The 15,290-nt window shown below is 37.0% G+C and overlaps 1 protein-coding gene and 1 pseudogene across 1 annotated transcript; both read left to right on the plus strand.

The window, feature by feature from the left end:
- Positions 1–1,587: 1,587 nt before the first annotated feature.
- Positions 1,588–2,505, plus strand: LOC137733282 (uncharacterized). Its single transcript, XM_068472422.2, has 2 exons — positions 1,588–1,724; positions 2,084–2,505. The coding sequence occupies exons 1-2, from the start codon at positions 1,647–1,649 to the stop codon at positions 2,336–2,338; spliced, it is 333 nt and encodes a 110-aa protein (XP_068328523.2). The 5' UTR covers positions 1,588–1,646; the 3' UTR covers positions 2,339–2,505.
- Positions 2,506–4,214: 1,709 nt separating this feature from the next.
- Positions 4,215–4,862, plus strand: LOC137734189 (agamous-like MADS-box protein AGL80 pseudogene; annotated as a pseudogene).
- The last annotated feature ends 10,428 nt before the right edge of the window (positions 4,863–15,290 follow it).

A 15,290-nucleotide genomic window follows, 5' to 3' on the forward strand; every position in this document is an offset into this window, starting at 1 on the left:
ACCAAAATGAAGCTTACAACTAGAGGAACAAAACCTTACCACTTTCAAGCACTAAAACCAACGAAATCTCGCTGGAAAAACTCCACCAAATCCGGCCAAACCTGCAACTCACTATCCCGACGTCCAAAACCTTCAAACAAACCACCCCGAGCTTCCTAAGGAGACCAAGCTTCCTACAAACCTGAAATTCCCAAAAACACATGAATTTAAGTGTGCATGAACAGTATCCCGATTTGAACATCTCGAGTTCAACATGAAAACGAAGGTTACCTTACCTGAAATGGGTATGGTTGAACTCCTAAGAACCTCACGAGCACAAATGTATAGTTTTCTTCCTCGATCTACCACGTTTTCGAGCAATTGGGTTCTTGTCTGTACATATGAAGAAGAAGGGAAAAAGAGAGAGAAACTCGGGACAGGCAAAAGATGAGACTGAAAGTGTGGGGGTGTGTGTGTGGTCCAAATGCAGCCAACCAAATCCCCAAAACGACCACACAACGAAACAAAATCACTAGGGGCAAAACCGTCATTTCACCCCTACAGTATGAAAAATCCGGGACGGGCTGTCACAACTAAAATTTCTAATTTTTAATTAAAAAAATATAGTAACGTACATAAAAATAAATTATTACATTAATTTCAAGGCCCTTGATCAAAAATTAAAAACCAATAAGGTTTCAATCAAAGAATATTTATAACTAAGGACTACATCCAAAGTTTCTCTAAAAATAATGAAAAAGATGAAAATTAAAAAAAGAAAAGAAAAAAAAAAGAAAAAAAGAAAAAGAAAAGAGAGAGAGAGTAAAAAGGGGAAAATAACTAGCATTCACCCGTAGTAATAGGATTAAAAGATACGAGGATAAAAGGGCAGTGACCGAAGGAGGCGGTGCATGGTATAAAAAAGCAGTATGAATTCTAGTTGTATAAGAAGCTAATTACTTATAAAAAAAATGAAGATACATGGACAAATTGTGAATGAGATTATCACCATATGCATTGTTATTGTATAATTTTTTTTTTTTTTTTTTTTTACATGTCAATACATTATTATGCTACAATCATTGTTCCCATAGGAAAATGATGCTCTTCGGATTCCTTCCATCAAATCCACCTAATCAATCAATTCAGGTTCTTGAAATTTGATCTAACGGCTTCATTAAAAATTATAATAACTTTAACCGTTGGATCAAGTTTCAAAAGTTCGGATTAGATAATAGGGTGGATTTGGTGGAAGGGATCCAAAGAGGATCCCTTTCTGTTCCCGTACACACGGAATTGACACTCATCAAATAGTAGTAGTACAATACATAGAAATTTACACTTGTCAAGAGGAAAAATTAGCTTAATTAAGATCAAACCCAACCTTATTCTCAAATTATGCCTTCAACTTAAAACTCGGATCTTGAATTGGCATTGTGGGATGGGAATTTAGAGTGATTGACTCCTCATCAACATCGCCCACAAGTTTGTCCTAAATGTCTGCATGTTTGACAAGTGTCACCTATACGTCCATAGACCGTCTTTGCTCTTTCTGGGTCGTACGAACACTATATATATGTTACATTTTTCATTGTCGATTATTGGGAGCATTATAGTGCAGTTCATTTCGTTAATTTTGTAAGGTGTTGATAAAAGAGAAGGAAAAAATGCAGGCAGTGAAGGACAAGATAAATGAAATGGGCGCCATGAAAAAGGTCAAGGAGGAGGCCAGGGCAGAAGAGAGGGTACGTATATTACAACACTTTATACAAATAGTATTGCATTGATATGTTTGCAGATTACATTCCATAAGAAATATAGAGCGACTTAATCATATAAGTCTCGACTCCACAAAGAATATATTCAGGTGTTTGATTTTTTATTTGGTCATTTTCATTGTACAATATTATCATTATGAAAATACACACAAGTACAAAGTGACATGTACATTCATTCATCAGTACATCAATGTACCTATGAACGTGCATGAATATGGCTGGAGTGTTTTACTACGTACGTTTCGTGTACGTAATCAAACGACTATAATCAGATTTCAACCTAACACTCATTTTTATATTGCTGGTTTCAAATTGTATATTACTAGGCTGAGAAGGAAATAGCAAAGGCGAGAGCAGACGTAGCTCATGAGGTGCGATTGGCTAAAGAAGCTGAAGCAGCAATGTCACTGCATGTGGCCAAGGCTGGGGAGATTGCCAGAGCTGGAGACAAGGCAGCACATGAACATGAAATTAAGGCAAAGCATGCGGCTGATGGTACGAACACTACACATGGACATGGAGCTTCTCCTTCTGAACTGGCCGGTGCAGGAGGTCATCCAGCTTATAAACGCATGCCCTAATTTTTTATTTATCTTTCCCTGAACATGCACCTATGAATTTGTACTCCTTATTCATATATAGACATATATATATATATATATATATATATATATGCATGTGCTTTGTATTGTTCATGCATTTCCATGTAATTTTCTATGTTAAACTATTTCTTATAGTTTTGATTCGATACAGATTTGTTATGTTGTGTAATATAAAATTAGTAATATTAAATTTGATGTTATTTATAATCTTTGTTATGATACATTTTATCACACTATTTTTAGTCGCCCGGCCACGTCTCGCCCTCAAGGCTCTATCTTCAGGTTTTTATTTTATTTTGTTGTTTAGGCTCGGCACTTATGGATTCCCCTTATGTGTACTTTCAATGACATTAGAACACTTTTGAAGAAAAAAAAAAAAAAAGCTCCCAAAATGAGAGCTTCTAATTTTTTTGTTTCCCTTTCTTTTATTGAACAAACGATATTATCTATACATCAAGAGGTAGTATTGTGGGGGAGTGGGTTAAGCCTCATAGTGAGCTATGATAATGTGATTCAAATTTGTCTTTGGCGAGAATCGAACTTAAGATCTTTCACTTACAAATGAAGATAAATACTGCTAAATTGTATTACTAAGTGACAAATGAGAGCTTCGAGACATTAAAATGAATAAAAAAATTAAAAAAAAAGGAAAACTAATGAAAAAGGCTTGAAAACTTTGAGTTTTAATGATAAGAACAAAATAAAGGGTAAAGTGAATAGTACCAGGATTGAATTTTTAGTGTAAAAATATGGTTTTTCGTTAAAGTGAACAGTACCGTGGACTTTTCGTTAAACCTTCAAAAAAAAAAAATCAACTCCAATCATGTTTTTTTAAGAAATTTTCTAGGAGTTCTTAAATAGCTGGTGTTTCGAGAATGTGTAAAATTTTCTCCTCCGAGTAGCTCTTTACGGATCAGAATCCTTTCCTAATCTAAGGATGAGGATCCTCATGAATAAAGGATGTGGGCTGTTGGATGAAAATTCAACGGTTATAATTATTATAACTTTAAAGAGACCCCCCCTGTTTGTAGCCATTAGATTTTTATCCAACGACCCACATGCCTTGGTCATGAGGATCCTCATCCTTAGATTAGGAGATGATCCTGGTCCGCTCTTTCATAATGCTAAACGGTTTAAATATTATTTTATTAAAAATTAATTAGTGGTTGGTGTAGAATATTTTGTTAACGTGTAGAGACATACATGATACACTATGGATCATCAAATACGAGATGTAACACGATAATAATTTAAGCATTGATAATGAATTAATATGTAAAATACTGAATTAACTTTTTCATACAAACAATACTGGGCAGATGGATTTGAATTCAAAACTTTGCTGCATAGGTAAATTCCTAGAGTTAATTTGGCAAGTGCTTTTAAATGACTAAAACTGATTTTAAATAAAATATTTTTGGAATCATATTTTAGTAAAAAGGCAAGTTAATTCTGAAAAAAACACTTGAAGTTTTTCATGTTAAAAGCATCAGTTATATGCTTTTTACTGGAAGCACTTCAAGTGCTTTTGAAACCCAAAAATATTTTCTCTAGAATCAATCATTTTAAGGCACTTGCCAAAATGAGCCCTCAATCATTTGCCAAAAAAAAAAGAAAAAAGAAAAATCCAACTATATATAAAGATGCAGAGGATTAGAACTCACATATTCCAATTGAACTCCTGTACCTTAATACTCGCCAGATCCTATACATAAATGTGCATAATAAATTCACATGTCATCACTGAGTCATCCATATCCAACCAACCCAAATCTATCTGGCTTTACATTTAAAGAAACCCTATAACTACATATTTCAACTCTATATATACCTTATTTCAGGGAATGAACTACAAGGGGCCGCCTCAACCTCAAAACCATCTAATCCATTGTCTATTCCTTCAACAATCCCAAGCTCACCATGACAAGAAAAAAAATTAAGCTTGCATACATAAGAGATGACGTTTCAAGAAAAGTCACCTTCAAGAAAAGGAAGAATGGGCTGATGAAGAAGGTAAAGGAACTTAGCATTCTTTGTGGAATTGATGTATCTGCAATCGTTTATAGCCAGTATGACACCAAACCAGATGTTGGTTCGTGCCGAGATGTAGCCCGACGAATTGTCACAAGGTTTAAGCAGATGCCGGAGAGGGACAAAAGCAGAAATATGCTGAATCAAGAGAGTTTTCTTAGGCAGCAGATACTTAAAGCTGAGGAGCAGTTGAAAAAACAAATTAAGGAAAACCAAGAGAAGGAAATAATGGTACAATCTATGCGCGGGAGCCTCCCAGGTGACTGGTTGCAGAATTTGAGTGGTACGGATTTGAACGGCTTGTTGTTGTCGATTGAGAAAAATATAGAAGCAATTGAGGAAGAAATGCAAGAGGCGTGACCATAAGCAACAATAATTAATGAGGTAGGAAGGGTAACGAAAATGGGAGGAGAAATGATGGGGTACTAGGTTATATTAAAATAAATTTACCGCTCTACTATTTGGATTTTCATTATAATTTAATTCGAATATTATGTAGTGCGCAATGTCATATCAAAATTGTCTTGAAGATCTTTACCCCCAAATAAAATAAAATAAAATAAAATAAAAAGAAAATTGTCTTGAACACCAAGCATTTAAATCTTAACCGTTAAAGTGGTGGGTTTTTTTTTTGTTTTGTTTTGTTTTGGTTTTATTTATTTATTTATTTTTTTTAATTTTTTTTTTAATTTTTTTTATAAACAAAATTATTATCTACATCAAGGAAGTGGAAGAGTGAGTTAAGCCTTACAATGACCTAGCAATAATGTGGTTCAATTCGTCTTTGGTGGAATTAAACCTACGACCTCTCAGGTACTAATGAAGAGGAATACCACTAGACCGTAGTACTAAGTGGCAACCGCTAAGGTGTTCTATATATTTGATTTGTATGTCGACACTGTTGTTGGGTTTCTTAATTCCTCTGATTAAAAAAGGTTCATGGTTGCACTTAGTATCGCGGTTTCGGTTATAGGTTCAAATTTCGTGAACTACGAGTTCAAAATTTATTTATTTCCTATTCTTTAATATAAAATATATCGTTGTATAAAAAAAAGGGTGATGGTCACTACTTATTAGTCTTATGGTCTATTGGAATTTTACTACATTTTATAAGAGGAAAACTAATAAAAAGGACTTGAAAACTTTGAATTTTAACGATAAAGACAAAATAAAGGGTAAAATGAATAGTACCTGGATTGACTTTTTAGTGTAAAAATATGGTTTTTCGTTAAAGTAAACATTACCGGGAGCTTTTTGTTAAAGTTCCCTTTTATAAGAGGTCATAAGTTTGACTCCCGTTGATGGTTAGTTCAATACTGAATTATTATATATGCCTAGTCAATTGCGTGTTTAGCCAAATCCGTCACCCCTAAATGTAAAAGAGTAGTGCTACACTTACCTTCTATTTGTATCATCTCTCTAATAGAGCTAAGGTCCACCAACACATGTGGATTCTATCTTATTAGATAGATGATGCAAATAGATAGTATAATAACATTTTTGAATGTAAAATACCGTTGCTATTTGGATTCCATGTGCATAATACTTGCGCACGCACAACGGAGCATTCCCCCTGCGAATATTAATGTATCTTCATTGTATAAATTTCAACTAAAAATATCATGAATCTATTACTTGGTGCGCACACTGTTAATTTGTTTCATGCATAAATGACCTCCAATTCGAATGAATTTTTTTTATTTTTTATTTTTATTTTTGTAGAGATAATCTTCAAATTAAGATTAAAAAAAACAAAAGGCTCTAGTTATAAAATTCATATAATGAAGATACATTATTTGCATAGGATTGGATGAGTGCATTTTGCGTGCTTCCCTTGTCAATGAAACAAAGACATATGAACATAAATTTACACATTTTTATTTCATTGGCAAGGGATACCACCATGACAGTGTACCCGTGTGATGTAAATTCTTCTCCCCCAATAAGAGATGTTAGTATTATTCTTTACGGACCAGACCACATATCTAATACAAGTATGTTTCACATTTATAAGTGAGGTCTAAATAGCATTTTTCATTAAAGAATGAAATCATTTATCCTTGAATGCAATCTAGTTAAACACTTGCTAGCTAGTTAATCTTGCAAACTTTTAAAAACCTATATGACAATTAAGTAATTTGGGTTATTTAGTGCTAGAAAACCATAAGAAATATTTGAAACTCATTAGTATTAATTTTTGTTTCTTAAATTTTTTGTTAGAGGTGAAAGAAAGTGAGTGAGACTGAGGAGATTTGGTTTGGAAAGGGATTAAGTTGAATTTTCTACCTGAACTAGCATGGTGGGTCAAAACTTAACTAAGAGATGGTACGACATCATATCATTCCCATACATTATTCTCTAGAGGCCAACTAGATGGTAATCACAAGAGATGGTTGTGAATGGATATCTCTACCCTCTCATTATTATTTTTTCTAGCAAACATCATATTAGTGTGAGGCGGGCTTGGTAATAGTGAGACTCCCATAACCCACTAGGAGATTTTTTTTTTTTTTTTTGAAATCTCTTGAATTCCATCTTGAGGGATATGGGATTTGCCAAAAATAGTGGGTGATGTAAACTGATTTAAAGGCCCCGAATCGTTTTGACTTAATTAATATTCAAACTAATTTATTTTTGTTATGTATTTAGATTTGGTTGGAAGCACACTTTCAAAGATACTCGACAAACATTGTCTAGGAGCATAATGTCCCATCTTGGTACCATAATGTCAAGATTCTCCTTAGATTGGAGAAGATTGCGTACATACTAGAGAAAGCTCCACCCACATACATCCTGACTCCAATGCCATTGAGGATGAGCGTGCTAAGTTTAACAAGCACATTGAGGATGGGACACAAGCCAAGTGCTATTTGCTATCTACTATGAACGAGGAGCCGTAGCGACAACATGAGGACATGGACAATGATTTTTCTATCATACTCCATCTTATGGAGTTATATGGTAAAGGGATTTGGCTCATGACTTCATCTTGCTTCTCTTTCTGATTTGTCCTCACTATTTGTTATGAACTACAACATGAACAAGATGGAAAGTTCTCTCTCACAGTTACTAGACATGTATTAGTAATCGTTGAGAAAACTATGTATTGGAAGAAGGACAGCACGGCATGCTGTCACTTACAGACAGCACAACAAGCATACAGCACGGCAAGCATGGGTAAAGGAAAGGCAGCAAGGGTGTGCACTCTGGAAAGGAATGTGCATGTGATTGCTGACTCATGGACAGCAGGGAAAGGAATGTGCATGTGCATGTGTGCTGTCAGAAGTCTTCCCATGCGTGCTTGGTTACTATTAAAGCATTTTCCCATGTGTGCTGTCAGAAGACAGCAGATGGTGCTGCTGCATGTGTGTGTGCTGTTACCTCGTAGTTTAATGTGTAAAGGTGTATAAGTGGTGCTGCGGCATGTGTGTGCATGCTGTCACTTACAGTTTAATATGTAAAGTTGTTGTTGTGGTGTATATATCAAAGCCTTCCCGTAAGGCCTGAATATAATGAGATTTTGAAGTTTACAATTCAAATCAGAAAAATCAATATGGTATCAGAGCAGGAAAAATAACCTGCTTCTGCATTTTCTTCCAGCTGATCGTATTCCATCTCCGACATGGCGGAAGAGAATTCTTATTCGTTTGGAGATTCCCAGATACCTTCCTCCTCAACCGTGTCTGAGGTGGATGTCAATCCAAATCAACGATTAAGCTCGGTCTTGTTAAATGAGTTCAATTACTTACCTTGGTCGAGAGCAGTGAGTCTTGCCCTAGGTGGAAGGTCTAAGCTAGGGTTCATAAATGGAAGCATCGAAGTTCCTGATGTTTCTTCACCAACTTATGAAATCTGGCTTTGCAAGGATCAGCTAGTTATGTCATGGCTCCTAAATTCCATGGAACGTAAACTAGCTGAAATATTCAGTTATTCTGAATCATCATTCAAACTATGGGAGACAGTCAAGGAGATGTATGGCAGCCAGAACAATGCTGCACGTGTGTTTCAATTGAAGAAGAACATGTTCAACATACAACAAGAAGGAAAGCCTTTTGTTCAACTTCTAGGCAGCATGAAGAGCATGTGGAATGAGCTGGAAATGTATCGGCCTCACACAACTGAGGCGTCTTTACTATTGAAAAGGGCAGAAGAAGACAAGATATTCCAACTCTTGTCAAGTCTCGATTCAGGATACGAAGACCTACGAAGCCATATACTCATGAACCCCGAACTACCTTCCTTCACCAGCGTATGTGCAACAATCCAACGTGAAGAAGTACGAAGGAAAGTCATGAACACTGGCACAAAGACCAGTGTAACTGAAGCAAGGGCTTATCTAGCCAACGAAAGAAAATACAAAGTGAAGAATCCACACTTAAAGTGCCAACACTGCAACTATACTGGTCACGTTAAGGAGACATGCTGGATTTTACATCCAGAATTAAAGCCAGAGTTCATGAAGGATAACAAGAACTCACAAAGACTGAACCGTGCACCACATAGAGCCAACAATGCAACTACCTCAACCTCTCATAGGTCTGATGCACTCAAGAGCTTCACTGCAAATCCAGCTGCCCTCATAAATGAGTTTGCAGTGTATCTTCAAAGCAAGAAAGAAAGGATTAAGAGTGACCAAACGGTTGGCTTTGAAGATGGAAATTCAATAGCTTTGCTAGGCAAGTTTGCTGGATTTATGATAGAAACACAACACATGGCCCAAGTTGACATGCAAGGTATCATGACTGCTTTTAAAACTGCTCTTAATGTAAATATGATGCATGATTTGTGGATTGTTGATTCGGGTGCCACAGATCATATGACCAACCATGTTTCTAAGTTTCACAAGTTTGAAAAATTTTCAAAACCGTCTCAAGTCTCAACTGCCAATGGTGAGAGTTCTAAAGTTTTAGGGAAGGGAAATATCAACTTAATATCGGACAAAATTGAGTCAGTAGCCTTATTTGTTCCTTCTTTTCCATTTCAACTTCTATCTGTGGGAAAAATCACCAATACCTTAAATTGTTTGGCCATTTTTTCTCCTCACAATGTCATTTTTCAGGATTGCCTCACCAAGAAGACGATTGGTGAAGGGTTTTACCTAGATGGCCTCTATTACATATCAAAAAAACAGTCCCAGAGGATTTCAAGCCAAGTCCAGTCCATCCCAAGATAGTCAATTGTGGCATCAACATTTAGCTCATCCTTCCCAACCTGTTTTGTCTTCCTTGTTTCCAAACTTAGGGAATGATTTAATTTCGTGTGAAACATGTCATTTGTCTAAAGCCACCAGATTGTCTTTTACCTCATCCTTATCTAGGACTAGTAAAGTTTTCGAACTAGTTCACTCAGATGTATGGGGACCAACGTTTGAATCTTTTGATGGTTATAAGTATTATGTAACTTTTGTCGATGATTTCTTTAGAGCCACATGGTTGTACCTTTTAAAGTCTAAGAGTGAAGTGATTGAAGTTTTTAAGGATTTTCACAATCTTGTTAAGAACCATTTTTCCTCTCAAATTCAAACCTTAAGATCTGACAATGGCACCGAATATATGTCCCATATCATGTCATTATATTTGAGCAAGCATGGTATCATGCATCAAACAAGTTGTGTTGGCACACCTCAACAAAATGGTGTAGCTGAAAGGAAAAATCGTGACATTCTGGAAAAAACGAGAGCATTAATGTTACAAATGAACGTACCAAAGAGATTTTGGTCACAAGGAGTCATGGCGGCTGTGTACATCATCAATAGACTTCCTAGCCGAGTCTTGGGGTTTAAATTTCCACTTGAAGTCATGAAAGGAAGAAAAATCGACCTTTCACATCTTAGAGTCTTTGGCTGTGTCTGTTTTGTTCATATACAGTCACACCATCGAGATAAGTTGGACCCTAGAGCTCTCAAATGTATTTTTCTTGGTTATTCATCAACACAAAAAGGATATAAGTGCTATGATCCTCAACTAAGAAAAATAATTGTATCTAAAGATGTACGATTCCATGAAGCTAACCCTTTTTTCAGCAAATCACATGAAGCCACAAGTCAGGGGGAGTGCATCTTAGACCTAATTCCTCTACCAAGAATCTGTACTTCTACACCTCCCATTGAAGTCAATAATGAAGGTACTCATCCTGATAATTCTGTGCATGATGATGACTCGGTGCATGATGATGACAACGGCAACATAGAAAATCCTCAAGGTGTGGATGACAATTTGAACGAGGATGAGACAAACCTCCTAGTACCTCGACGCAATCCTCGACGTGATAGACAACCTCCCACAAGGTTTCAAGATTTTGTCACATATAAACCGAGGCATCCAATTTCAAATTGCGTGTCGTATCAAAAGGTAACTCCATCTCATGCTGCCTTTCTTAACAACATTTCAAGTCACAGTGAGCCTCAAAACTTTTATGAGGCTAATAATCAAGATGTGTGGAAAGAAGCAATGAGAGATGAACTCAAAGCACTAGACCAACACAAAACCTGGAGCATCACCAAACTTCCACAAGGAAAAAAGGCAGTGGGCTGTAAGTGGATCTATAAGATCAAGTTTAATTCTGATGGTTCGATTGAGAGGCATAAAGCCAGGCTGGTGGCTCGAGGATTCACTCAAACATTTGAGGTAGATTACAAGGAAACATTTGCTCCTGTTGCAAAAATGAACTCAGTAAGGGTTCTATTGTCTGTTGCCGTCAATAAAGGTTGGTCTATGTATCAAATGGACGTGAAGAACGTCTTTCTACATGGTGATCTTGAAGAAGAAGTCTATATGAGATTGCCACCAGGACACCCTCAAAGCCAAGAGCCTAATTTGGTGTGTAAGTTACATAAGTCAATTTATGGACTGAAGCAATCACCACGTGCTTGGTATGCAAAACTAAGTACCGTTCTTCATAGCATTGGTTTCAAAAGGAGTAATGCAGATTCATCATTATTTGTTCGCACAAGAGCTGCAAGCAAATTAGTTGTGTTGATATATGTGGATGACTTAATAATTACAGGTGATAATGCTGCTGAAATCACCACACTCAAACAGTCACTTCAACAACAATTTGCGGTTAAAGATCTTGGGGTGTTGAAGTATTTTCTTGGAATCGAAATGGCATCTTCTTACAAGGGACTATTTCTTAACCAACGAAAGTACGTCATGGACCTACTTAAAGATGCCAATATGAGTGATGCCAAGCCTGCACTTACCCCTCTTGATAGCAAGCTCAAGCTTGACTTGGGAGGCACGCCACTCTCGGATATCAGCTTATATCAGAGGCTTGTCGGCAAACTGATCTACCTAACAATCACCAGACCAGACATCTCACATTCAGTAAGTATTGCCAGTCAGTTCATGCACTCTCCCACCATCGAGCATCTGAACCTTGTCAAAAGAATCTTACGTTACTTAAAAGGGTCTGTTGGTCGTGGCATCCTCATGGCAAAGAATGACAACACTCAAATCATGGGGTACTGTGATGCTGATTGGGCAGGAAACGCAATCGATCGCAAGTCCACCACTGGTTATTGTACCTTTGTTGGTGGAAACCTGGTCACGTGGAAGAGCAAGAAACAAACTGTCATCGCAAGATCAAGTGCCGAAGTTGAATATCGTGCAATGGCTTCAACCGCGTGTGAGCTGATATGGCTAAAAGGACTTTTATGTGACTTAGGTGTGTTCACAGCTCAACCAATGACCTTATTTTGTGACAACCAGGTTGCCATGCACATAACATCAAACCCTGTCTTTCACGAGAGGACGAAGCATATTGAAGTCGACTGTCACTATGTCCGTGAACAAGTACAGTCGCAGGTGATTCAGACACATTATGTAAAAAGCTTCGATCAGCTGGCTGATATATTCACCAAACCTCTGGCTTCTCATCAGTTTCAAAGACTCCTCTCCAAGCTTGGATCCATCAACCTACTGGATCCAGCTTGAGGGGGAGTATTGGAAGAAGGACAGCACGGCATGCTGTCACTTACAGACAGCACAGCAAGTATACAGCACGGCAAACATGGGTAAAGGAAAGACAACAAGGGTGTGCACTCTGGAAAGGAATGTGCATGTGATTGCTGACTCATGGACAGCAGGGAAAGGAATGTGCATGTGCATGTGTGCTGTCAGAAGTCTTCCCATGCGTGCTTGGTTACTGTTAAAGCATTTTCCCATGTGTGCTGTTAGAAGACAGCAGATGGTGCTGTTGCATGTGTGTGTGCTGTTACCTCGTAGTTTAATGTGTAAAGATGTATAGGTGGTGCTGCGGCATGTGTGTGCATGTTGTCACTTACAGTTTAATCTATAAAGTTGTTGTTGTGGTGTATATATCAAAGCCTTCCCGTAAGGCCTGAATATAATGAGATTTTGAAGTTTACAATTCAAATCAGAAAAATCAATACTATGAACAAAAGAATATTGTAGGGATTGTAGTTGCAGACCACAACAAGCCATCCTCTTTCAAGGCCAAGCCACAAGGCAAAGGGAAGGCGAAGAAGAAGAAGTCATCCACTCCCAAGGCCCACGAAGGAGTGAAGAAGAAGGCAAAGAAACCCAAGGTAACCTGCTTCCAAGTGGAAGGACGAGCATTGGAAGATGAATTACAGGTCTTACCTCGCATCTCTCAAGGATAAGAAGGCAAAAGTTTGTTCTTATGTTCAATTCTAATTGTTGGATATTATATTTAAACATTAGATATGAAATGCTACTCAATTATGCAATTGTGTGCAGGTGAAAGCAACAAGTAGAAGATGGATATGCAAGGATGAAGAATGAAGTAGGAGAGTTCGGCCTATATCTTTTTGCTACTACTAAGGAAGGCTTTATGCATATAAACAGAGTCTTTAATTTTCTTAAATTTGTTAAAAAATTATTATGTGGCTTCATTTTTGGAAGACCCATTTTTGGTGTCTATGTCAATATAATTAGTCTCTAATGTTAGAGCTAATTATTTTTTTTTAAACTTATTGATGTTTAAACTAATCATGTTAATGTAATATGATGAATGCCTTCTACTGTATTATTCCTTAAAGTAGTGTTACGAATTGAATATTGTCTTGTATTCCAATTGGAAGACAAAGTAATCTATCACTTACATAATGTGACAACCAAACTTTGGATCTATCAATTAAAGATAGGTCTCACATGTTGGCCATAGATGGATAAGTTAACCATTGAATTTGGTTCCAATTGTCTACAAATGAGTTCTATTTGAATTAAGAAAGTCTAGAGATTTCTTTCTTGTAGAAACGAAAGATCACATTATAATGAAGTGAATAGCGCATAAGAAAATATTCCTTATATGGTTATAACTTACTTGAGCACTATCATCAAGATCACTCGATCTTGTTCAACTAGTAGTTTTTGAGCAACTAATTGGATATTCTTAAATTGTTTTAAAATGTCAAATGTGTTAGTAGTAACTAAACCAAGAAAAAGTGTCTGAAATCTATAAAGAGTTTAAAAACTACTTTCATGATCCTTATAAAAGGTATAATTAATTGTTAGCATGGTACAACAATGATGTCAAGGTCGAAGCAAAGTTTGTATAGAGTATATAGAGTATACAAATGAACTATATAATGATATTGAGGTTTTGGAAATGGCTTCGAATCGTGTTACAAATAAATGGGGTTCATCTTGAACCAATGATTGTCCAAACCATAAGGTCATTGGTAGTATATTGCAACAGAATGAAAGACAGCTCAAGCGATGGAATCAAGGTCTCACTTGTTCAAACTAGAGAAAACATTATATGTTTTGGAAACATATAATAGTAAGATCTTTTTCCACTCTTCCCTTTTCTTCTTTTTCCCTTTTCTTTTTCACTTTCCCCTTTTCTTCCTCTTTCTCGCTTATGTGGGCTATAGCAGCGGGGGGAGAAATATGCTTTTCAGGTAAGGAATTTGGGGATCAGATTTGATGTGATGCAGTGGTTCGATAGTAGATGGTGAAGTAGTGCATGAAGATGAGACAGTTGGTGTGCAAGGCACAATCAGCGGCGACAATTATCGGGACATGGGAGGGTTTGATCAGGCAGCAGCGGGTGCAGTCAAATCTTAACTTCAATTAAGGCAGCAGTCAAATCTTGACTTCAATCAAAGCAGCAGTAGGTGCAGGTAACAACATCAACGGGTTCGATTAAGGGGCAATTGGCTTGAGAGTCTATTTGCAGTTTGCACAGAGTTCAGAGATAATCAGAGATGCTGCACACGATCGGATCTAGAACCACTTAGCCTCCCGCTGGATCGCCTAGATAACGCCTAGGAGGCTGCCTAGTCCCTCCTCTTAGTGAACGTCTTGACCAAAATCGCCACGATGCGTCGCCACTCAACGCTTAGGCCACTTTGTAGAATACTAACACTGATATACTCGTGTGGTGAGATAACTAAAGGACGACGGAATTAATTAATGAGATTAACTAAGTGATATAATTAATTAAAAAATCTTAATTAATCATGAAAGGGATGAAACATCATTGTTGAGTTTTAAAGTAGTTCGGATTCTTTCGGACCCATTGGGCCCAAACCCATTGGTTTTGACTTTAACCATAGGATGACTTAAAGTAAGAAAGGCTAAAACTAAGCCCGTCACAAGGGAGGGTCGGCTGTTTAGTGTGGTATTGAGAGAGAAAAATTCAATTTGATTGACTCACTTCTCTCTCCCCATAAAAGGGGAGTTAAAGGCAAAAGTTCATTGGGAGGTTTTTGTGTGTTTATTCTCACAAGAAAAGATAACAAACCTCCTCTTCCCATATACTAGAACTGGCCACCTAAGGAAGAAGATTGCCAGCCTTCTCTTCTTTTTTTGGTTATTCCCTCATCCACAACACTTGTGGGTGTGGATCTTTGTAGACCTTTTACTTTAGGGGCTAAAGGATAATCAAGAACATCCAAGTTCGTCAAGGTTTA

The sequence above is a fragment of the Pyrus communis genome, chromosome 7 (assembly GCF_041283825.1).
Source record: "Pyrus communis isolate YQ-2024b chromosome 7, ASM4128382v1, whole genome shotgun sequence".
NCBI lineage: Eukaryota > Viridiplantae > Streptophyta > Magnoliopsida > Rosales > Rosaceae > Pyrus > Pyrus communis.

Excerpts from the sequence above, each read along its gene's own strand:
- LOC137733282 (XM_068472422.2), top strand. The coding sequence starts at position 1,647 with ATGCAGGCAGTGAAGGACAAGATAAATGAAATGGGCGCCATGAAAAAG. Across the intron at positions 1,725-2,083 it reads AGGCCAGGGCAGAAGAGAGG|GCTGAGAAGGAAATAGCAAA; the intron begins GTACGTATATTA and ends GTATATTACTAG.